Raw genomic sequence first — 24,674 nt, 5'->3', positions numbered from 1 at the left:
GACTTTGAGGCTAGCGGGTTTAGAAATCACCGTAGCCAGACTTGAACCAACATCTCTCGCTTCTAATCCATGACCCTTCTCACGCAGACACCATCAAGAGACAGGGAGGAAGTGACCAGGCCAAGCCCAGATAGGCACACGAACACAGAGAGGAAGGGGGCTCATGTGAGGGGAGAAGTGGTTACGTCTGGCCGTGACCTGAAAAACTATAAAATATGGCGAAGTCAAATACAAGGTAATCTTGTTTGGGCAGAAGCATTGCCTTTTGATTTCACGTTATTAAGAAATTCATATTCTCCTGCTGACCACAAAACCACCTGGAGGTGGAAGCTGGGCAAACAGGATACCTTCTACCTCACACCATGTCGCCCGAGGGGACTGCTGTTTCTGAGAACTGTCCCAGACTCTCAGTTATAAATGGCTTAAACTCCCAAACCTAAAATCTCTTCGGAATAAGACTGAAGTTGTTTTAAGCCACCAGAGCTCTGGATTACTCACCAATTTGGAATTTAGTGAAAAGGTAAACCATAGGAGTTTTAAACTGGGTATCTACTTGCCTCTTAAAATATTTGACAGAGTTTGCAAAATACTTAATTATACCCATTTCTGCTTTGCATTACTAAAACCTGTCCTGGGTCGGGTATGGATTGGGGCTGAGGAGAGAGAGTCATAGGACAATGTCTGAGGCAATCTTTGCCACGTCCATTTGGATTTTTCATCTGCTGTGAAGCTAAAAAGGTCCCCCTTGATGGCCTAGCAGCAGGGACTGCCTTTCTGTAAGGAGTGAGGGGTGGAATGGGGCAGAGAATAGCTTAAAAGGAAACTGGCTGAGTATTTAGGATAAAGCAGCTTCCAAGTAATTTTAAAAGAAACACAAAGAGACACTTACGGAGCTCCTGCTAAGTGTGAGGGTAGATGAGACACTTGAGTGGGAGGGTCCTGCCCTCACTGGGACCACCATGCCCTCCCAGGCCCCCAGAACCAAGTGTACTTACATGCAGCTAGTCCGGAGCAGCACCTCGGTGGCCTGGGCCAGTGTCCCAGATGGGTCTTATCAAAAGAAGCCTGTTTAAACCATTCCTCACAACTGTTCAGCCGTGGCCATTTGAGATAAGCAGCTAAGTGTCTGAGGTTGAATCTCCTCTTTTGTACTCAACCCCAGAAGCGCGTATTGTTCGTATTGTCCATTGAGACACACAAAGGAGGGTTTAAAAACAGAGCTGTCCGTGAGGCTGCCTAGTCTGGAAGAAGCTTGGAAGGGCCGTGACACATGCACTGTGCAGTCTGTGTGCACAGGCGTGTGTCATGTGCGTAATGCAGCTACAAGGTCACTGTCTGAGGGACGGACACTTAGCTGGCCACACAGGACTGTGCTGCTCTGAGAGCCACTTCTTTGAAGGTGGGAAGTCCTAACAGAGCACAGGATCCTATACTCACAGTTCTGCCATCCTGGGGCTCTGTGAGCTTGAGTGAGTAAGTTAAGAGCTCACATGTAAAAAGAAACGAGATTGAGTTATTTGTAGTGAGGTGGATGGACCTAGAGTCTGTCCTACAGAGTGAAGTAAGTCAGAAAGACCAAAACAAATACCATATGCTAACACATATATATGGAATCTAAAAAAAAAAAAAAAAAAAAAGGTTCTGAAAAACCTAGGGGCAGGACAGGAATAAAGACGCAGACGTCGAGAATGGACTTGAGGACACGGGGAGGGGGAAGGGCAAACTGGGACGAAGTGAGAGAGTGGCATGGACATATATATACTACCAAATGTAAAATAGATAGCTAGTGGGAAGCAGCCGCATAGCACAGGGAGATCAGCTCGGTGCTTTGTGACCACCTAGAGGGGTGGGATAGGGAGGGTGGGAGGGAGACGCAACAGGGAGGAGATATGGGGATATATGTACAGGTATAGCTGATTCACTTTGTTAGAAAGCAGAAACTAACACAACAATGTAAAGCAATTATACTCCAATAAAGATGTTAAAATAAATAAATAAATAAAAATAAAAATTAGGACATCCAAAAATAATTAATTAATTAATTAAAATTAAAAGGAAAAAAAAAGAGCTCACAGCCTCGATTTCCTCATCTATAAAACCAGGTTAACTACGCCCACCTTACATGGTTTTCTGAGGACTGACTGAAATACTATTTGAAAGCACCTGGGCCTAGGCGCTTTAGACACAAGGATGTAGGAATCCTGCAGATGTTTGGGAAATGTACATCCTGTTCCCTCTTTTTTTTTTTTTTTTTTTTTCCCCTGGTACGCGGGCCTCTCACTGTTGTGGCCTCTCCCGTTGCGGAGCACAGGCTCCAGACGCGCAGGTCCAGCGGCCATGGCTCACGGGCCCAGCCGCTCCGCGGCATGTGGGATCTTCCCGGACCGGGGCACGAGCCCGCGTCCCCTGCATCGGCAGGCGGCCTCTCAACCACTGCCACCAGGGAAACCCCATCCTGTTCCCTCTTGACTAAATCTGGCGGCTGTAACAAAGGAGGACAACAGGAGTGCTGCAGAGACAGAGGCCTCCATCGTCCTCGCAGACTCTGACTCCACCAACCAGAGGCTGCATGGTGAAGATGCTGAGTGATGGACTGGGCTGGGGGGATGCAGAGGTCCTCGTTCTGGTCCTGCTTTATCCACTTCCTGGCTAGGTGACCTCACACAGACTGCACACCCTCCCCAGATTTGAGTTCTCTCATCTGCAGATTTGCCCTTACATAACTCCCAAGGTGATTATAAAGATCGTCTGAAGGTATCAAGATTAGAAAGGAAGAAGTAACTGTTTTTATTTGCAGGAAACGTGATCTTGTAGATTCTTGTGATGCAGAGAATCCTAAGGAATCCACATAATTCTATCAGAACTAATAAACAAATTCAGCAAGGTAGCAAGATGCAAGATCAACACCCAGAAATCAGTTCAGTTTTCATACACCACAAAAGTGAAATTAAGAAAATAATTCCATTCATAATAACATCAAAAAATAAAATGCCTAGAAATATTTTAAAAGAAGTGCAAGACTTGTGCACTGAAAATTATAAAGCAGTGTGGAAAGAATTTGGAACCTGAATAAGTGGACATCTCATGTTTATGGATCAAAAGACTTAATATTGTTAAGTTGGCAATATTTCCTAAATTGTTCTATAGATTCAACACAACACCTAACAAAATCCTAGCTGGATTTTTTTTTCCAGAAGTTGAAAAGCTCATCCTAAAATTTATTTGGAAATACAAGTGACTCAAAATAGCCAAAACCATCTTCAAAAAGAAGTAAGGGGGCTTCCCTGGTGGCGCAGTGGTTGAGAGTCCGCCTGCCGATGCAGGGGACACGGGTTCGGGCCCCGGTCCGGGAGGATCCCACATACCGCAGAGTGGCTGGGCCCGTGAGCCATGGCCGCTGAGCCTGCGCGTCCGGAGCCTGTGCTCCGCAACAGGAGAGGCCATAATAGTGAGAGGCCCGCGTACCGCAAAAAAAAAAAAAGAAGAAGAAGTGGGAAGACTTACACACCCCTATTTCAAAACTCACTACAAAGCTACAGCAATCGTGGTGGTGTGGTCCTGGCATAAGGACGGACATAGGAAGTAAAACTGAGAGCCCTGGAATAAACTCTAGCATTCATGGTCAGTTGATTTCCTACAAAAATATCAAGAAAGGAATAGTTTTTTCAACAAATGGTGCCAGAGCAACTACCTCACACCATACACAAAAATTAGCTCAAAATGTATTGCAGACCTAGATGTAAGAACTAAAAGTATAAAACTCGCAGAAGAAAACAAAGGCGTAAATCTTCATGATGTTGGATCAGTCAGTTATTTCTTAGATATGACACAAAAAGTACAAAAAGAAAAGACTGAGATATTGGACTTCATCAACATCAAATGCTTTTGTACTTCAAGACACTTCAAAGTGACGACAACCCTCTGCCTGGGAGAAAAATGTTTTCAAATCATATACTCCATAAGAAATATATATCCAAAATATATAAAGAACTCCCAAAACTAATAATAAAAAGACAACACAATTTTTTTAAATGGATAATAGAATTTGAGTAGACATTTTTCCAAAGAAGTTATCAAATAGCTAATAAGCACATGATGTTAAGCATCTTAGTTCTTAGGGAAATGTAAATCAAAACCACAATGAAATACCCTGTCACTCCCACTCGAATGGCTATAGTAAAAAAGGAAAGACAATGACAAGTGTTATTGAGGATGTAGAAAAATGGGAACCGTCATACAGTGGCAATATAAAATGGTACAGCCACCTTGAAAAACAGTTTGGCAATTTCTCATGTTAAATGCAGCATTACCATATGACCCAGCAATTTCATGCCTAGGTATCTACCCAGGAGGAATGACAACATATGTCCACACAAAGGCTTGTACATGAATGTTCACAGCAGCCTTATTCATAATAGCTGAAAAGTGGAAATGACCCAAATGTTCATCAGCTGGTGAATGAATAAACAAAGCGTGGCCTATCCATACAATGGAATATTTTTTGCCAATGAAAAGGAATGATGTTCTAATACAACATGGATGAACCTCAGAAGCATTATGCTGAGTGAAAGAAGCCAAATACAAAAGAACACATGGTTCCATTTATATGAAATGTCCAGAAAAGGCAAATCTTTAGAGAAAGAAAGAAGATGAGTGGTTACCTAGGGCTGGAGGTGAAAATGGGGAGCAACTACCCAGCCCAAGCTTTCCTTTTGGGATGATGGAAATATTCTAAAATTATATTGTGGTGATAGTTGCACACCTCTGTAAACATACTAAAAGTCACTGAGTTGTACACTTACAATGGATAGATTTTATGGTATGTAAATTATACCTCAATAAATCTATTAATAATTTTAAAAGATCACTTGAGAGCACAAGTATAGAGATCCACATATAGGACCTCATTAGCATATCAAGACTAAGTTAGGGCTTCCCTGGTGGCGCAGTGGTTGAGAGTCTGCCTGCCGATGCAGGGGACACAGGTTCGTGCCCTGGTCCGGGAGGATCCCACATGCCACGGAGCGGCTGGGCCCGTGAGCCATGGCCGCTGAGCCTGCGCGTCCGGAGCCTGTGCTCCGCAACGGGAGAGGCCACAGCAGTGAGAGGCCCGCGTAACACAAAAAAAAAAAAAAAAGAAAAAAGACTAAGTTACATCCCTCAGATTCCCAGCTACACAGTCAAATACCAGCCCCCAGGTCCTCCAATGCAGGCTTTACCCACAAAGTCTTGTCCAGACTTTCCATCTCCCTACTGGTCTCCAAACCCTGCTGCTACATGCAAAGCCCCTTTTTTGTTTCTTCTTTTTAATTTTTCTGTTTGATAATACTGTCCATCTCCTATAGAAACTTCTTCTTTCCTTGATTACTCTGACCCTGTTTGACACCTGATTTTCATTTGAGGTCTTTGCTAGAATGTTCTGTGATAGGTCTTTACTTCTTGCCTCCTTTCCTGTCTCTTCTTCTATGTCATGCTCCCTAAACGTAAGAAGGTCCCCCAAGGTTTCATGTTGACCTCTTTCCCTTCTCTTGACACAATCCTCCCAAGGAGCCTCATCTACTCACATAATTTCCACCTCTATGAGGACAACTCTGAAATCTGTATCTCCAGCCTTCATGGCTAGTAAAGAAATCACCACCCAGGCGTCTTGCAAGTGCCCAAAGTATGAGACTTAGATACTGTATTGATATATTTTATTGAAACATTAGCCAGTATATTCCCTTCCATCATGTTTCAAGTAGGTGTCCAGTCCCTTTTGTCTTTGGAGAGCTGATATTACCTGCAGGACACACTCCTTCCTTTGGGACATTTTATCGTCTCAAACTGAGCTCATTTAAACACACGGTGGACATGACTTTAAAGGAGAGGGGAGGAAGGAAGGCATATAGGCCCTGAGGGAAGCAAGGAAGACAGGAACACAGGATGGGCTACAGAATTCTGGGGACTTGACTCCCAGGCTCCTTTATTCTCACCCTGGATTTGGATGGCCTCTCCCAAACCCACACTGCTCAGAAATGTCAGAGTAACCATCTCAAGGCCCACTTCTGCTCTCCAAACGCTCCCCGTTATTCCCGCCTCTGCCCCTGGACTTGAGCGACGCCATTCGCCCTCTCGGCCCTCCTGCCAGGTTTCAACCTGGCCAAATCCTTCAGGCTTCACTCAAACACCGTCACCTCAGCAAACCTTCCCTCTTCGCCACACACCCTTAGAAATGGTCCCCGCATCCCCTGTGCCTATTCTGTCCTGGCCTATGACTCTTTCTGCACACACGGAGTTGCTCAGCTTAACTGCAAGCTCATCCAAGACAGAGGACATGTCCCCTCAGAACAGCACCTCTCACCTAGGAAATGATCATATATCCCCGCATAGGGAATGATCATACACAAATGTACTTTGTGAACATACGTCAACATTACATGCTGTTGTAATTACCAAATTCTGTGGTTCAGACAGTAAGTGGTAAAGGAGCCAGCAAATGGATGAAAATGAGATCTCAGAGCGCCATCCAGCTCTGAGATGTTACTATCTGTGGGTCAAGGCCTCGTAGAGGGGGGACATCTTATTTTGGCTGCAAAGAGAAAGATGGGTGGAGGGCAGCTGGGTCCGGGCTGGGGTGGAGGCTCGGGGGTTCCAAGGAGGACGGCAGTAGAGCGCTTCCAGAAGTAATAAGCAGGATAAGCAGACGGAAGGACTGGGCGTTCTCAGAGAGGCCTCCAACCAAAACAGGGAGGTAAAGAGGTCATTCTGCAAAATTCCACTCCCGCAGGGGTTGCACAACTGGCCAACAGAACCCTGATGATCCCTGTGTTTGAAGGGTAGGAATCAGTCTGTTTCCGCTGACGGAAGCTCCTGAGGTGAGATTCACCGCACAGCTGGCTAGTCAGTTCAAAAGGCTAGTCAAACAGGTGGTTGAGAATTGAGTAAATAAAGGCATTTTTGTTTCCATTTGATTATTTTAGCTTTTAGCAGCTGTTAACACAGTCTGAGAGTGAAGTCTTTGGACCGTGACTTTCTTATCTGTTCCATCAGAACTTGGTGAGGTCAGTTAAGGCTTGTGAAGAACAGCAGCCAGCCTCCGATAACCAGCCAAGGCCTGGGAAGTTGAAGGGGGGAATGGCTGAGCTGAGTCTAAGCACCCTCCACCCCCAACACACACAATCTTCTAGGCGCTTCCACCACCTTCCTGACCGGATCTTTGATGAAATCTACACACAAAGCTTCTTCGAATCCCATCTCCACTTCGGCTTACACATCCCGGGAAGCATTAAGGAGGGTGAGAAAAAAGCAAAAGCAAACCAAGCAGGGAAGCCCGTCCAGGAAGGAGTGGAGTGTTCAGAGAGCACAGGCAAAGCGGCCGCGCGGATAAACAGGCAGGAAGGATTGGAAGGGATTCCTCGGCTTCCATCCCTGTACATCTGAGGGAGGCCAGACTCTGGCCTGACTCAGAGGCCTGTGTTTGGTGAGGTTCTGCCCTTTTATAGATGCTGGAGCCGAACCTTACGCCCCGGTCTCTGTTCTGCACAATGAGGTAAATAAATGCGCTAGCATTCCTAAAGCATCTTCTGCTTTTCGCATTTTGTAATTCTGAATGTCTCTGGGGGAAATTTTGGATTGGGATGTAGCGGGTTTTGTTACATAGTTCCAAGCTCATTCACACAGTTTTAGTGTTCTGTTTTACACCGACAAATGCACACTAAAATGGACTATGAAAGTCATACACAGAAACGTACAGGGAGGGGTGTCATGTTTTGGGGTGAGGCCAGCTGGCTAAGCTGTGGGGGAATGGGCCAGACTGGGAGTAACCAGAACCTGGAATGAGATCCACCCACAGAGCCCAGCAAAACCGGGAGAGCCTTGGGTGCTGGGAGGTCCAGGACAACAGGCTGAATGTGGCAGGGGTGCTCGTTTGGACCTGGGAAGGAGAAGCACAGCCCACGTGAGGATGAAGGAGGGAACTCAGAAGCCTACAGAGTATGGCTGGAGGAATCCAGTATCCAGGGAGGTCGACACAGCAGTTTGTTAGAAAACAGTGGGACCTCAGCTGATGAGGTCCAGAGACTCAGAAGACAGATAAATAATATAAGGATTCCACCGCGGGATCGAACGCAAGTCTAGTTCCTGGCACCGAGCCAAAGAAGCGCAACAGACACGAATCGACTGTCTCTTCTGAGCAAGCTCTGGGCCCAGATGCTTTGACTGCCCACATTCCACTACACTCACTGTGAGCGAGTGTAGACCAGCAGCAGGGTAGATTGCCATGCGGATGGCCTGGACTACAGTAGGCGGAGGGCCTTCAGAGGCTGGACCCCAGGTGGGCTCTGGTAGACGGTCTCCAGCCCTGCTCTGCAGAGGGAAGCCCCTGACTCCCTGCCCACACTCTTGCTGCTCCAGCAGGGCTTGCCAACCTGCTGCCCGTCACACATTTTTGTTGGGCAACCTGGGGTGAACAGACAAGGCTGCTCTCCCCAAGGGGATGGGGTGGGGGGACCGGGCCCCCGAGCACACCTGTAACCCTCTCACGGCCCACAGCACACAGGTGAGGATGCTCTGCTGCAGATACCTGCATGAGTTCTCCCAATGACCACACCTGTCCTCCTGACTCAGCCCTGGCACCACAGGAGCGCTCCCTCTTAAAGGCGGGCGCCCAGGGGAAGCTGCTTCGTCAGGGGGGCGAAGGCTCGGCATTTTCCTCACCACAAGCCTGTCTGTGGTTTCAGCCTGGGCAGCCCTTCGTCCAGATGAGTCTGCCCCACGTGGCCCTGTGACCTGCCTGTCAAGCCTTTGCCCCCTCCTCGCTCCGGAAAGCGCCGAAGCAGGAGTAGGTTACGATCAAGCACAAGGTGTGACGCGAGCCACATGCTACACACAGGACGCAGAGGAGCCCCAGGCCCGCCCTGGGTCCTCGCTCAGGAGGCCGTGGACACAACGGCCTTATTCACGGACGGGGACCCTGAAACCCCAGTAGGTGTTGTCTAAAGTGTCTCTGAAATCAGTGTTAACATGCTGACTCAGGCTCCCTCTGGATCCATTCTAAATGTTCTTTAAGCCGTTTGTGGCGTAGCACTGATGATGAAGCAGGTCCTGAGAGCAGCCTTGGCAGGAAGCCTGTGGTCCCAGCAATCAGCAGTGGGGAGAGGGCAGAGGGAGTGAGACAGGAGACCAGCCTGGTATGGAGACCACCTGGCTCCAGGAAGGGGACCTCCTAAAAGAGGGTTTGCTGTGCTTATAATCAAAGACTTTCACCACAGCTCTGCCCGCCAGCCTCTCCGGCCCCTCCTGCAGGGAGTACATTTCCAGCAGCCGAATGAACACCCTGGCATCACCGTGGAAGCCAAGAGAAACATACTTTTTGAAAAGCGGCACTTCGGTGTCGAGAGGTCTGATGACGAGCGCTGAAATAATGACGTGCCGGGAGAGATTATTTTCGTAAATTCTTGGAACGCTCTTTTTTCTCCGGGCTTGAGCCAGTGAGTGGTCCTCACGGCTTCTGTCGCCCGACACCTCACACACCCGGCCTCTTTCTGCAGGCGGTTTACTCAGGACCCATTACACGCACCATAGCTTTAAGTGGAAACGTGAAAAGGTGTTGTTAGGTGTCTCTGGGAAGTAAGTGACAAAACTGAGACAAGAGTTCATGCAGATGAGAAGACAGATTTAATTGTGTGTTTGTGAGAAATGTCCTCCACCAGCCGTGGGGCAAGCAGAGAGATGAGAAGTCCATATACTGCGGTCCGCTGGAACCCAAAGGAGAAATTTCTCTCCTTGACCCCCATGATTATTCCACATGTTTCTGGAACTCTCCTTTAAGAGCTTTCTCTGATCCCCTAAAGGGCCAACTCCAGGTGAATATCCAAATCCAACCTGAAATCTATTCTGATGAAAATTTACTTCGTCAAATAAACAGCCGTCCAAACTTTCCCATCTTTGCACATAGGAGCCCCAGACTTCTGAATTTCTTGTAGGCTTGGAATTGACTCAGGTTCCCTTCTTTTCAGCTCTTCCATATTCACTCACTACCCAATCAGCAAGTTCTGCCTCGAGGGCGCTCCTCAAATTCAACTCTTCACTTGTAGCCCATCGGAAAGAATAGATGCTCCAACGTTTGAAGTAGAAAAAAAGGAAAGGTGGAGCCTACTGAATTATCTTCAATTTAGCTTTCAAAGCCTTCTATCAATTGCATGTCCTTTTTCTTTTTTTATAAAACAAATTCCCTCTCTCTCTCTAACCTTCTACCCTGTACCGGGATGGTGAATGGGCTTAGCACCCTTCCCTCTGTCTTGTTAATGTGTCTCTGACTATTTCTCTGACTTTACTTGTGCTGTGTCCCTCATCAGAGTCTTTATAGATTTTTTTTTTTAAGATCTGGCCCCAAATTTATCTCCACTAAAAATCTTTCCAGTCATCTTTCAGTGTTTATTCCACCTTCTAGATCCACCTAGATCCACCTTCTCCACGGAACTGTTCAAGACCATTATAACTCCCAATAAGACCTGTATCCCTGAGCTGCAGACACTTAATCTCTGTGCCATTCGTTTAAATTAAGACCTACAAGTTTCTTATAAAATGCACCTAATATCCATTCAGTGCATAAACGTTAAATATATCCCCGCCACCTCTACGTGAGGATTACATATCCTGAACTATTGGCGTCAAGCTTGGCAATATGATTTGCTTTGGCCGATGAAACGGGAGTAGCTGTGACTCGTGCCACCTCTGAGCAGAACTTTTAAGCATCATTACACTGTTCGCCATTTTCCCTTTTCCCTCTGCCATGCGAGAAGCACGTCTCACTTAGAAGTGGCTTTTTCAGCCTGTGTCTCAAAATGAAGAGGAAATGGGGCAGTTAATCCTTAAAGTCCATGCACATGAGTGAAAAAAGAATCTTAGTTGTGGTAAGCCTCTGACAGAGCTTGTTACTGCAACATGATTTAGCCGAATCCTATTGGTAAAGTGGGTAATATGTACAATTTGTATAACGGTGGTTTTACACAAAGTTTCTCATTCTGTTCTCACAACCAGCCTATTGGGTAAGTTTTACTTTCTCCATTCTACTGCTAAATAATATTAAAACTCAAAAGCACTTGTTCAAATCCTGCAAGTCAGAAAGTGAGAGAACGGATGAAGTTAGATCTTTGGCAGCAAATCCATAGCTCTTTCCACTATACCATGTACTGTGAGTTGAACTGTGTTCTCTAAAGAGTTATATTGAAGTTCTATCCCTCAGCACCTGTGAGTGAGACCTTATTTAGACACAAGGTCTTTGCAGATGTAATCAAGTTAAGATGAGGTCACGAGGACGGGCCCTAATCCCTAATCCCGTATGACTGGTGTCCTTATAAGAAGGGACACACAGGGAGAACGCCATGACAGTGAAGGCAGAGACTGGAGCGACACTTCGATGCAATCTACAAACCAGAACTACCAAGGACTGCTGGCAACACAAGAAAGCTAAGAGAAAGGCATGGAACAGATGCTCCCCTAGAGCCTTCAGAGGGAGCGTGGCCCTGCTGGCACCTTGATTTCAGACGACTGGCTTCCAGAACTATGAAGCAATAATTTCTATTATTTGAGGTCACCGCGTTTGTGGTAATTTGTTACAGCAGCCCTAGGAAACCAAACACCGTGACTACCTCAGTTTCAGGGCATAAACCATGAGAAATTCTCAGGAAGTAGGTCTGGGGGTGGAAGTGGTGTGTCTAAAGAAGCCTTCATTCTTCCATTGGCTGCCCAGTGTCCCCATCCTGCCTGTGTTAGTTTCCAAGAGCTGTCGTAACAAAGTACCACAGACCAGGTGACTTGAACAACAGAACTTTATTTTTCACAATTCTGGAGACTAGAAGTCCCAAATCAAGGTGTCATCAGGGTTGGTCTTTTCTACAGCCATCTCTCCTTGGCTTTGTAGATGGCCACCTTCTCCCTGTGTCTGCATATGGTCTTCCTTTGGTGCCCATCTGTGTCCTGATCTCCTCTTCTTATCAGGACATCAGTTATGTTGGATTAGAGCCCACCCTAACAGCTCCATTTAACTTAATTGCCATTTTGTGTTGCCAGAATTGCCACATTCTGAGGCACTGGGGGATAGGACTTCAAGATACACACTTGTGTGTTGGACAAGGAAGACACGATTCAGCCCATAAACCATTTCATGTTTTCAAATATCTAAGGAGCCTCTCACGAGCCTTAAGCAATCTGGAGTGGAGACTGAGAGCACAAGATGGCTGACCCTTTAAGTCACCAGACCCATCCCTGGGTCTGACAGCCAGGACCACACAAAACATGGCCTTCGCTGTCCTCTCACAGTTGTTCGCACGGTTCTGAGCCATTGGCCTTGTTCACACTTCACTGATGCCTCTGCCTTCTTCGCTTCGGCAGTCTTGGCTGGAGTTAGGCTCTGTCTAGGGCTACGCTGATGACTAGTGTTTCGCTGCACCCCCTACACCCCAGGCCTTTGAGGCCCAGCACCCTCCTCATGGGTGACTCTCCTTTCAACCCTCTTGCAGCCCCTGACCTTATAGTCAAAATGTAAAACAAAACTCATAGGGGCTTCCCTGGTGGCGCAGTGGTTGGGAGTCCGCCTGCCGATGCGGGGGACACAGGTTCGTGCCCCGGTCCGGGAGGATCCCACATGCCGTGGAGCGGCTGGGCCCGTGAGCCATGGCCGCTGAGCCTGTGAGTCCAGAGCCTGTGCTCCGCAACGGGGGAGGCCACAACAGTGAGAGGCCCGCGTACCGCAAAAAAAAAAAAGGAAAAAAAAAACCGATAGACATATTCTGAGGTTATATAAGATTACTAGGCATAAACGGTAATCGGTTCACCTAAATATCTGTTCATTGCTTTCATAAAGCAAAGCATAATTTCAGTCTTTTCCTCTGCCTGCTACTTTAGTAGTATCTAAAATCAAAATAATAATCAAGTTCCCTGAAACTCTGAACGCTTTAATCATTATTATAATGCTTCTTCACTAGGATACATTTTGTTTGAAGACAGAGCATGGCAAGTGAAGGGAGGGTGGCCAGGGAAGGCATATCCACTGCAGTGACTTCGGGGAAGAGATCTAAAAGAAGCAACGGAGCGAGAATTCCCTGGCGGTCCGGTGGTTAGGACTTGGTGCTTTTACTGCCGAGGGCGCGGGTTCAATCCCTGGTCAGGGAACGAAGATCCCTCAAACTTTGGGTCTTTCTGGGGAAAAGCATTCCAGACAGACGGAACAGCAAGTTCAGGTGTCCTGGGATGGCCACCTGCCTGGAACAGGTGAGGAAAAAAGGGAGGAAATGGTGGGGAATGAGGCTGGAAAGGGACTGGGTGACCTGGGGCCAGTTCTGTAAGAGCTTGAATCTACTGGAGGGTCTGAACAGAGGAGTGACACCATCGGGCCTGTGTTTTAAGAGGACTAGTCTGGTTCGCATGTGAGACAAACTGCAGGGCAGAGAGGGTGGGGGACCAGGAGCTGTTGGGAAGCTCTAGGCTCCCGAGGGTGCGCCCTCTGGTCAGGGCCCCAGGGGTGGAGGCAGGAGAAGCAGAGGCTTTGCGATCCATCCTGAAAGCGGAGCCGACTCAGCTGCGGGAGAAAAGGTGGTGAGGAAGATGGGGAGGGGCCGACAGAAGGGACCGAGGAGGAATCAGTGAAACAGGAGGAAACAGAGAGAGGAGGGCGTCCTGGAACGGAGGGCGCTATCAGGAAGGAGGCCACCAGAGCAGAGGACTGACGCTTGATGACCAGGAGGCCGCTGCTGAAAACCAAAGCATGACGGGGTTTTGCAAGAGAGAGAGTAAACGGGGAGCAGTGGGCACCCCAGACAGAGGCATCTAAATCCAAGCAAGGGGCTTCCCTGGTGGTGCAGTGGTTGAGAATCTGCCTGCCAATGCACGGGACAAGGGTTCAAGCCCTGGTCTGGGTAGATCCCACATGCCACGGAGCAACAAAGCCCGTGCGCCACAACTACTGAGCCTGCGCGTCTGGAGCCTGTGCTCCGCAACAAGAGAGGCTGCGACAGTGAGAGGCCCGCGCACCGTGATGAAGAGTGGCCCCCGCTCTCTGCAACTAGAGAAAGCCCTCGCACAGAAACGAAGACCCAACACAGCCCCAAATAAATAAATAAATAAATTTTTAAAAATAATAATAATAATAATAAATCCAAGGAAGCCAAGCCCTGGGCTGAACAGCCCGAGCAGATGCTGATCCAGGGGGAGGAGAGGCCAGGGTGCCCTGGAGAGAGGCCATGTCCATGCTGCTTGTGCTGTGGGCGTGCAGAGGCCGCCGCAAGTGAAACTGAATTCCCCAGAAGGCTGAGGATGTGGGCTTTTTTCAAAACATGATTTCTCAAGTACTTTCTGCATTGATTTCCTTTGGTCCAAGTGACAGCCGGTTTTAATTTAAGTCGGCTATTTTCTTAAAGGCAAGGGAAAGCTTGCCTTACCCGGCAATCCCTCGCTCCAGAATGTGAGGCCTTGATATCTGGGAAGAATTTGCTTCACGTGTCATTTCTAGGAGGGTGGTCAGAACTGCATCGGCACAGATATTAATTCTAAGCAGTTAACATCCTTGGTTTTGCTTTGATTCCATTAGAGGATTAATCAAGTGCCTTTATCCAGGCTCTGGCTGCTTCCCGGACTGGTCATAAGGAGACCTCTGTCCTGGGTCCCAGGTCATACACAAAACCTTCTGGGCACACCAGGGCTCGGGTCGGGGCCCTGCTGGTTGCTGTATAAGAACTGGCCTCTGAGGCCTGCCCTCCAATCTCAGCCCTGCTGCTGAGGTTCTTAGGTGTCTGCAGTGAAGCACACAGTCTCCCTGCACATTATTTACCAGTTTCTAAATGTTAACATGATAATGACATACTGTATAGCAAACATCTCAGGATATGTTCATCTCTTGGCAGATTATGTTCAGGAAGATTAAATTCTAGACCAGCTTCCCGGCTACTCAGGACATTTCTGGGCCACCTTCCCCAAACACTGAATCAGAAGTGCTCAAGAGTTACAAACAAATGTTGCCATTGGCTTTGGCAAAATGATGCTACCTTATGCTGCCTCAAAACACACCCAACGTTTTCTCTTACGCGTGATCTGCATTGAACAAATCACTGCTTTTTGTCCGTGGATGTTATGTTAAACTTTACTTAAATCAAATGGGGATTTACCTCAAAGAGAATAATTTTACAAAAAGATCCACAGTTAAAGATTAAAACAGGGCACCCTTGGTGGCGCAGTGGTTGAGAATCTGCCTGCCAATGCAGGGGACACGGGTTCAAGCCCTGGTCTGGGAGGATCCCACATGCCGCGGAGCAACTAGGCCCGTGAGCCACAAGTACTGAGCCTGCGCGTCTGGAGCCTGTGCTCCGCAACAAGAGAGGCCGCGACAGTGAGAGGCCCACGCACCGCGATGAAGGGTGGCCTCTGTTCGCCGCAACTAGAGAAAGCCCTCGCACAGAACCGAAGACCCAACACAGCCAAAAATTAATTATTTAATTAATTAATTAAGAAGATTAAAACAGAAAGCTTCCCCATAGCAGTTACACTATGGTTATATTTTAACTAAAATTAAGTTGATCTACAGACAGCTCTTCAGAAAAAGAGCTTATGCATCAAGTAAGATATTATGATAAACGCCACGCTTGGGGCTGTTTATTCCAGCCTTCAAAATGCTTTCACATGCTACTCCAACTGGAAGAAAATTCTCCTCTCTTCTGGTCTTGCACAGCATATTAGGAAACTACCCATTGGTCCTTTGTGTAGTAGTCTGCTAGGGCTGCCCTAACAAAGTACCACCGACTGAGTGGCCCAGCAACAGAAATTGGTCTCTTGCAGTTCTGGAGGCTGGAAATCTGAGATCAAGGAGTCGGCAGGTCTGGTTTCTGGTGAGGCCTCTCTCCTTGGCTTGCAGGTGACAGCCTTCTCACTGTCCTCATGAGGTCTCTTCTCTGTGGACGGTGATCCCCGATGTCTCTTCCTCTTCTTAAAAGAGCATCAGCCATAGCAGAGCAGGGCCCCACTCTAACAGCATCATTTAACTTAATCACCTCTTTAAACACCATGTCCTTATATAGGGTTACATTCTGATGTACTGGGGGTTGGGATTTCAACACATGAATTTTGGAGGGGCACCATTCGGCCCTTGCTACTCATCTGAGATATTAGCAGGTACGTGATGTGTCTTACCTGCTCAACTTGAATGTAGGCTCCCTAGGTGAATGGCCCTGTTTTAAGATTCTATGTGTTCCCAGTAATCAATTGTCTGATGGATCTTCTTTTTTGCAGGGAGGCGGGGTGCCAGGCCACACAGCTTGTGGGATCTTAGTTCCCCGACCAGGGACTGAACCCAGGCCCTGGTCAGTGAAAGCATGGAGTCCTAACCACTGGACCGCCAGGGAATTCCCTTGATGGATCTTCTTGATCACTATTGGAATTGTGTTCACATTTGTCCTGATGCAAACACATTTTGAAGGGAAAAAAAAATCAGTCACGGTGGCTTCATGTCAATGACTGGGCTAGATGATTTCCAAGGTCCCTCACAAATCCTGTGACTGTTCATTTCATCACCATCCACGTGGCTTCCCATGAAATTCTCCTCTCTAAAGATCAGTCATTTGCTTAATTTCTAATATGTAGGCCTCCCAAGAGGTGCCAGTCCTAACTTTTCTAATTTCATGTCTGCTTCTGGCAACACCTGAGATTCTGGCCGGATTAGGACCCAGAAGCTGAGGAAACTGAGGTTCAGGGCAGTGCGATGGCTTGCCCAAAGTCTTCCCGACCCTGCAAGGACTCCAACCAAGTTCTCCCAGCTCCCAGGCCAAGTTCTTTCCAATAACCCCATCATTCCTCATTACGAAAAGAGAAGAACACCAAGGGCTTTATGGCTTATGGGCAATAATTCATGTAAGGAAGTGAGATCACAGACTGCCTTATAAATTCTGAGGAACCTTAAGACAGCATATCTTTTAGTACCGAAAGGATCTAGCATGAGTCTTTCGTTGGTTCATAAAATGTTCATATGCTCAAACCATATGTTTAACTACTATTCCCAATGGATAGATCCTTCCTTATATGAAAAAAAGAGGAATTTTTCAACATCAGGTGGAAAAAGCAGCATAGATATTGGGGGAAATAGTCTAGATTTCTTGCTGAGTCAGTTCCAGGGCAGTGGAGATGGCAGCATCCTGATGGCCAGGCCACCCCAGCCCACAATCCCACCCCAAGCTTTTATGTCCACTCAGTAGATACAAGACAAGTCACACCCAAAGACACTGGCACATGAACATGAGTCTTGCTGGACACATCCTATATACAATATTGCTTCTATAAAAGTGAAAAAGCCAACTTAAGCACCAAGCAAGCTTTCAAGTCAGATCATACATTTTACCATCAAAAACTCTAAAGGCGGGCTTCCCTGGTGGCGCAGTGGTTGAGAGTCCACCTGCTGGTGCAGGGGACACGGGTTCATGCCCTGGTCCGGGAAGATCCCACATGCCGCGGAGCGGCTGGGCCCGTGAGCCATGGCCGCTAAGCCTGCGCATCCGGAGCCTGTGCTCCACAGCGGGAGAGACCACAACAGTGAGAGGCCCGTGTACCGCAAAAAAAAAAAAAAAAAAAATCAAAAAACTCTAAAGGCGTAAGCTGTATGGAGAGCCTGTGGCTTTCTCGGGCTAGACTCAGTTTGAAAGTAAAGGTAAGATCTTTGTCATTCATGGGACCTGCACTGTCCCACCACGAGAAGGGCCCTTCTGTTGTGCCTAGACCAGAGAAAATACCCACAGCCTGACAAGAAAGTGTCTGCGTGACTAAGGCTTTGTGCAAATTAGCCCTTGTGCTGATATCAGGAACGTGGATCAGACACACAAAGGGCCGAGTCACTGGCTGCGTTTCTCCGTGGAGACTGTAATGGTCCCTTTTTGCTCGTTGGAGTCTGACTTGCTAAAACGGATTTTGTTCCTCTTCCACTGAGACTGACAAAAGTGCACGTGGCAGTTTGTGAATCGAGCCTCGCAGCAGGGCTCTGAGAGACAACTGGTGTCGGGGTGGCTGCAGGTGTGAAACTCCCCGGACAGTGCTGAAGTCGGCCTGTGACACACAATAACCTCTATGTGCGGCCCGCAAACGGCTTCCCTGCAAGGGCAGATCCGTGCCAAGGGAGGACGAGGAGACTTTTGTTCATCTTCTTTATCTGAGAGATGCTGATTGTTTGTCTGTTGGGGGAGATTTTTGAAAATGAGCAGATAAATTCCTTGCTGTGTGTCGTCTGGACTTTTTTTTTTTTTTTTTTTCTTTTCTCTCCATGCCTTTATTTCTAATTCTCCAAAATCTCTTTCCCTGTTAATTTTATGGCATTTTTATGTACACATGCATACAGTATCCACGTATGAAGTCAGAGATAGCAATTTGTCTTTCCAGGATCCTTGGGCTTTGCTGTCCTGTGAAGATCCATAATGAGATACAAGAGTTCTCATCCCCTTCCTGTTAACAGAATTTATAGAGTTTTCCCTGCGCTCAGAGCACATAGCTAAGCCCTACATAAGCATCAATACCAGTGCATTCTTACCAGCCTCCCTGGACAGCTTGCTAAATTCTTTCTGAGCGCCTCTCGCTGGCCCTTACAAAGGTTAGCTGATAAACAAACCGGAAGCTAGGAATCTCTCACTGTGTGAGCACAGATAGAGGATCAAATTCGTGGAATCACATTTGGCGTGCTGGCAATCCCAGACGAAGGTCAGTTTTAGGCAAAAGTCAGCTTTTCCAAACCCAGCCACAGTCTGGGTTAGCTGGGGGGTTGGGTTTTGTTTTGTTAACAGATGCTAGAAGTTAAAAATGGGAATCTGAACTACACATCCATTTTTTCTTCTCCATGTCATTTTACCTGGCCCCAAAAGGCAAAAGGAGCAAGTAGCATTGCTAAGTAATACTTCAGGATATGACCTGAAAATTCCCTCCGAGGCATCCAGGAATCCCACATGTAACTTTCATAATCCAGCACATTGACAAACAAGCCAAAACAGCTCCAGGATGACAGATGACTGCAGGGCAAGGGGACAGGAGAAATTTGATACAAATGAAGCCCTGTGGACTTTTTAAATTTGAACTTAGAAAATACGGAGTAGGCTAGAATTCTTTATTTGTAAAACAAATAACCCCTTTAACAATCATCTATTCGTGTAGTTCTCTGTTCTCCACGCTGAGAATCCAAAACAGTCCTGGGGATAACTTTTGGAAAACAACACACCCATGAAAAAAAAAATCTCAGCCAAGAACACACACTTCCTGTCTATCTCTGGTGTCCCAAAGGATGAGGGAAACCTGAACACTTACATGAGACTCTAATGCCAGGAGCTAACTGCTACTGTTGGACTCCAGCCCGCCCCTCCCCGCCCGGAGGAGGACACGGTACTCACCAGTCATTAGGCTGTAGTAATTGGGGTAAGAGAGACTGGGAAAGTCTGGGGTCAGGTAATCCACTTTTACCCCCCTGCTCACAATCTCTCTGAAACCAGGCAAGGACTCCAGGGCCTCATCACTGATGTAGTCAGAGCGAAAACCATCCAGCAGAAACACCAGGAGCTTCCGGCGGGCCGGGGCTGGCTGTGCCAGGCTGAGAACAAGGGCCAGCAGGAGGGCCCCGAGCTTCTCTGCCATGCTGCCAGGAGCCTGCCCGAGCACGGCTGGCACAGTCGTCCCTTTGCAGAGACTGAGGATGGAGAATCTGTAGCTATTCTCTCTTCTAGGGGCTGGACCTTGACTGCTGGCCTTCCTGAGCCAAGTTCACTTTCAGAATTTAAAGGTACAGCACCCCCTTTTAAAAACATCTATGCTCACCCTTTACTAGAAAGTGCGGAGATCGACCGCTTCAGAGAAGCCAGGTTCCCAAACAACCCAGAATTAACACCAGGGGAGAGAGTGCAACCTTACTATTTGGGGCGAATGTTCCAGAAATACAAGCGCCCACAGAGAGGTGGAATTTGAGAAGATGACAGAAGTTAGCACTAACTTTGCAGTTGGGCTAACCATAGAGAGGAGGCAAGGAAAAGGGTGATCTCTTGATTTGCTGCCAGCCCACGCCTCTGCCCAATTTAAACTCTCTCACTGACTTTTTCGCTACAATTTAGTAACACAAACCTCTTAACTCGGGATGTAGACAAGAGACCATAAAATTCGTCTTGGGCATATCTGTGGACTTTTCAGCAGGGCCTCCATCTTCATAGCATTTAAAAACAAATTATTTGTCTATGTCTCAGCCACTTCTTCTTTTCGTATGCATCCCTATACAGCGCTTATTGTTACTTTTCAAGTTGCCCGTGTCCAAACCCAGATGTAGGAGGAGATGCCTCTCAGCAGAGCCAGAGAGTTCCACAGTTGAAAACAGACTTGGGGGTCATTATGGCAGATTGGTCTGAGGTAGCATTGCCCCAAGAGGGCAGCAATCAGACAGAGAGCTGGAGGGTGAGAGTTTGAGATGGACAAGCACAGCGAGAGATAGCCAGGAGGCTCCATGCCAAGAAGAACCAGGCAGAGGCGTGACCGGGAGGCCGACCAGGAGGTCGGCAAAGGGCAGCAAACACAGGTGGGTCAGGAGACCAAGCATTGAGTCCAGATGCCTGCAGTTCCCTAGGCTGGGTCTTTCATTTGGCAGAAAATTAAATATAAAGGCTGATAAAATGTGCATGGCCCATAGCAAGCCCTTGCCAAATGCTAACTATTATTAGCATTATAACGTTGCTTGGATCCTGGTGAAACTTGCAAGGCCCTGGGCAAAGCTTCACAGGGACTGAGGGCGGTCAGACACCAGCCGCTCTGATCTTAATCAATTCTACAATGGCTGTCACCCTACCTCCGCCCTCTGCCTGTGCCTTGTCTTCTTATCCTGTTCTATTGCATTTAGAGTCAAGCCCTCACATGAGACCACTGGTCACTTTCTACATTGTGCTGGGAAGAAAAAAAAAAAAACACCTAGGCCAAATTACCATTCCCATCTCAGCTGGCTGAGACAAGGATCAGACTTCATTTTCCCAATAAAAGTAATGCTTTTTACAATTAAAAAATTAAGAGAAAGAGGACAGCTTATTCTTAATATTTTTTTAATTTGAAAACACAATGTTATTCTTATCTCTTTGAGTTATGTTGTACTGTTATTCTAAATGGAAGGAAGGAAGGAGTAAAGCAAAGGGAAAGGTGCTGATGCTGACGAGTCGATGGACTGCCCTGGCCGTGACCATCACACACACACTGAAAGAATTTCCTCCGGTAGGGAGGGCCTGAGGAGGCAGCAGATAAAGCTAGATGCGCTGTCAGTTCCTGAGTATGTCCAGGGTAGGGGACTATGGAGATGGCATAATAATGCAAACCCACATGAACTGCCTTGGGGGTGGCCCCTGAGCTCCCTTGGGGAGAGGTTAAGGACTCCAAATGTTAAAGATGAATATAAAAGGGGCATCCACTTTCCTCCGCCTCTAGCGGGAGGTCCAACCCCAAATATGGCTCCCTGAGCGCCTTACCCAGTTGTTGAGGTGGGGAATCCTTAACTAACAAGCTCCAAATTAGAGTGTCCACAGATCCCCAGAGGACCCCAAGGCTCCATGGATAGCGCTGTGATGCGTCTGGGTGTGGGCACTGCTGCTGTGCACTATATAGTTTTATGATGAACATGTTGATTTATGATCATGTTTAGAGAGTTTCTCTAAAGTTTTGGGTCAATAAATTACTGTAAATAAGCATCTTTAATAAACATACCAATATATGAAGAAAGAAAGAAACACATGGGATGGAATTCAAACCAAGGAAGTCCCAGCACTGCCTACAGTAAGACTCTTGGTCTTATGTTGCCTTGTGGCCTAGAAAAGGTTGGAAAGAAAAGCTAAAAGCCAACAAGGAAAGACAACAGATTAGGAAATGTGGTTATAATTAAGTGCCCAAAGTCTTGTGGTCCAAGACCTGGTATGTCTGTTATCTAGATGTCCTCAGCTGGGGGGTGGTCATCAGCATCTAATATGTAAAAGTGCTCCTTGCCACTTGTTTTTCAAGGGTTGACAATGCTAAAAAGGTCACTGCCCACAGAAGTTTAACCCAGATAAGGCAGAAAAATGAAAAATTTCCTCCAGAACTTGGAACGAGCTTTGCCCTGAAAGCTGTTCCAGGTCTTGCTAGGGACATGCACGAGCTCTCAGGAATGTGCTGTCCAGATGGGTCAGCACTCTGGAGCCTTGCCTCCATGGAGAGGCAGATGAGATGGAAGGAAGGAGTCCTGGGCTTAGAGAAAAAAGACACGATTCTAGAGCCTGGGTTCTGGCATTCTGCAACTGTGTGATTCTGAGAAAGTTGCTGCCTTTCCATGCTTTAATTTTCCCCTCTGAAAAGTGACAGAGGTTTTAAGATCCTTCCCAGAATCAATTAGAATTCAAAAGTTGTGACCCAAGTCAGCCCATGTTAGCCAACATCAGCCTTCACTGATCCTGTTAATCCATCACATTTTTGCCAGCCCATGTGGGCCCATGTCAACCCTTACCTTCCCTAGAAATCAGCAGTCTTGGATCCTCAAAGTTCTTGCCCTAAAGCCTGACCATGGCAAGTGTCCCATCTGCCCTCTCTCTGGTCAGGCCTTGGAATTAGAATCTTAATACATTTTAAAAAATTGAAATCCTACAGAACGTGTTCTAGATTCAGGATAATATTCATCTAAAATTAAGATTAAATAAAGACATTTTCAGATAAATGAAAGCTGAGAGAATTAGTCTCCAACATACCTGTACTACAGAAGCAAGCAAGATGGCGGCGGCGGCTGCTCAGGGAGGGAGAACCGGTGGTGGCGGAGGCAGTAGTGGGGCTGGCAGAGGTTCCAGCTGTGGGACAGGCAGTAGCCGCAGCGGCTTGCTGGACAAGTGGAAGATTGATGATAAGCCTGTAAAAATTGACAAATGGGATAAATCAGCTGTGAAAAATTCTCTGGATGATTCTGCCAAAAAGGTACTCCTGGAAAAGTACAAGTATGTGCAGAATTTTGGTCTAATTGATGGTCACCTCACCATCTGTACCATCTCCTGTTTCTTCACCATAGTGGCTTTGATTTGGGATCATATGCACCCCTTTCCAGAGTCCAAACCTGTTTTGGCTTTGTGCGTTATATCCTATTTTGTGATGATAGGGATCCTGACCATTTATACCTCATATAAGGAGGAGAGCATCTTTCTCATGGCCCACAGGAAAGATCCCACAGGGATGGACCCTGTGATATTTGGCAGCTGTCGTCCAGTCTCAAAAGGTTCGATGACAAATACACCGTGAAGCTGACCTTCATCAGTGGAAGAACAAAGCAGCAACAGGAAGCCAAGTTCACCAAGTCCATTGCTAAGTTTTTTGACCACAGTGGGACCCTGGTCATGGATGCTTATGAGCCTGAGATATCCAGGCTTCATGACAGCCTTGCCACAGAAAGAAAAATAAAATAGCTACTTCTAAAAGCAGCCATCTTTTGGCCGGATCATGCTGAATTGAGGGGTGAGGGAGAAAGAAACAGAGAACTTAATATGGATAAAGTAAGAAATGTAAAAAATGTCCGTTTTGTCTTGAAATTTTAGTCCATTCTGTATAAAGAGAATTTTCTAGCTCAGATATGAGAAGTTGTAGCTCTGATATCTAGCTGTAGCCTCTTTGGTCTGCTGATTGCATGTTTTGATTTGCTTTTCTGGAAAAGCATTTTTGCTAAAAACCGTACAGACTTCCTCCTTCATACCTAGCAGTACTTTATATAGTATAGCTTTGTGCCATGCAGCATTTGAAGACTCAATTTTTTAAACTGTTAACCTGTTGTTGACTTTATTGTGTTAATTCCCATTTCAACAGCTGTTTCCCTTAATTCAGGATACAACTTCTTGTGTATGACAGTTTTCCTTCACACACACATTTTTGTGGGTGTGTATATATCTGACTTGGGGAGAACTGGGGAGAAAAACCCGACAGCTTTTTAATTTGTTTAAAAGAGACTTTCTGCCTGTTACATTTTGTGCTCTTAACCAATTAAAGAAGCCAATGGCATTTTTAGTTTAAAAAAAATAAAAAGAAATACTAAAGAATGTCCTTCAGATTGAAGGGAAATAATACAAGATAAAAATTAAGATTTACAGGAAGGCAATAAAGAGTATTAGAATTGGTAAATATATGGATAAACATAAAAGAGTATATATTTTTCTTTTCTTAATGTCCTAAAACAATTGTTTAAAGTAAAAAATAACACTCTGATGGGATGTATAAATTTATAACTTATGAAGAATTAAAAGATATAAAAAACAGTAGCTTAAAGACAGTAGTAGAATGTTTAAATGGAATTAAATTGTTGTGACTTTTTTTTTTCATTTATGAAATGGGAAAAGTCAGATGTGAAGAATAAAATCTAAAGTGATCAAATAGTAACTCTAAGTAGATTGTAACAAGGATACATATTATAATGCCAAGAGCAACCACTAAAAAATACTACAAAGAGGCATAGCTAATAGAGAAGTAAATTACCTCAACATAATAAAGGCTGCATATGACAAACCCACAGCTAACATCATACTCAGTAGTGAAATGGGAAAGCTTTTCCACTAAGATCAGGAACAAGACAAGGACACCACTCTCACCACTCCTATTTAACATAATGCTAGAACTCCCAGCCAGAGCAATTAGGCAAGAAAAAGAAGTAAAAGGCATCCAAGTTG

At 46.4% G+C, this 24,674-nt stretch overlaps 2 protein-coding genes across 2 annotated transcripts in view; one reads left to right on the top strand and one right to left on the bottom strand.

The window, feature by feature from the left end:
* ENPP6 (ectonucleotide pyrophosphatase/phosphodiesterase 6) overlaps positions 1–19,623 on the bottom strand; it is a gene marked incomplete at both ends in the record, with an annotated part of 93,928 nt that extends 74,305 nt beyond the window's left edge. Inside the window, one exon of the mRNA XM_079726545.1 lies at positions 19,383–19,623. Within this exon, the coding sequence (XP_079582671.1) occupies positions 19,383–19,623 (241 nt within the window). The remainder of the gene's footprint in view (positions 1–19,382) is intronic.
* A 3,123-nt stretch (positions 19,624–22,746) lies between these two features.
* On the top strand, positions 22,747–23,426 carry LOC307068647 (signal peptidase complex subunit 2-like; the record flags this gene model as incomplete). Its single annotated transcript, XM_079726626.1, is given in 2 exon segments — positions 22,747–23,203; positions 23,206–23,426. Coding segments are annotated over 2 exon segments (678 nt in total).
* Positions 23,427–24,674: the final 1,248 nt, after the last annotated feature.

This window comes from Hyperoodon ampullatus (assembly GCF_949752795.1).
Source record: "Hyperoodon ampullatus genome assembly, chromosome: 20".
NCBI lineage: Eukaryota > Metazoa > Chordata > Mammalia > Artiodactyla > Ziphiidae > Hyperoodon > Hyperoodon ampullatus.
This window is presented reverse-complemented; position numbering and strand designations above follow the sequence as displayed.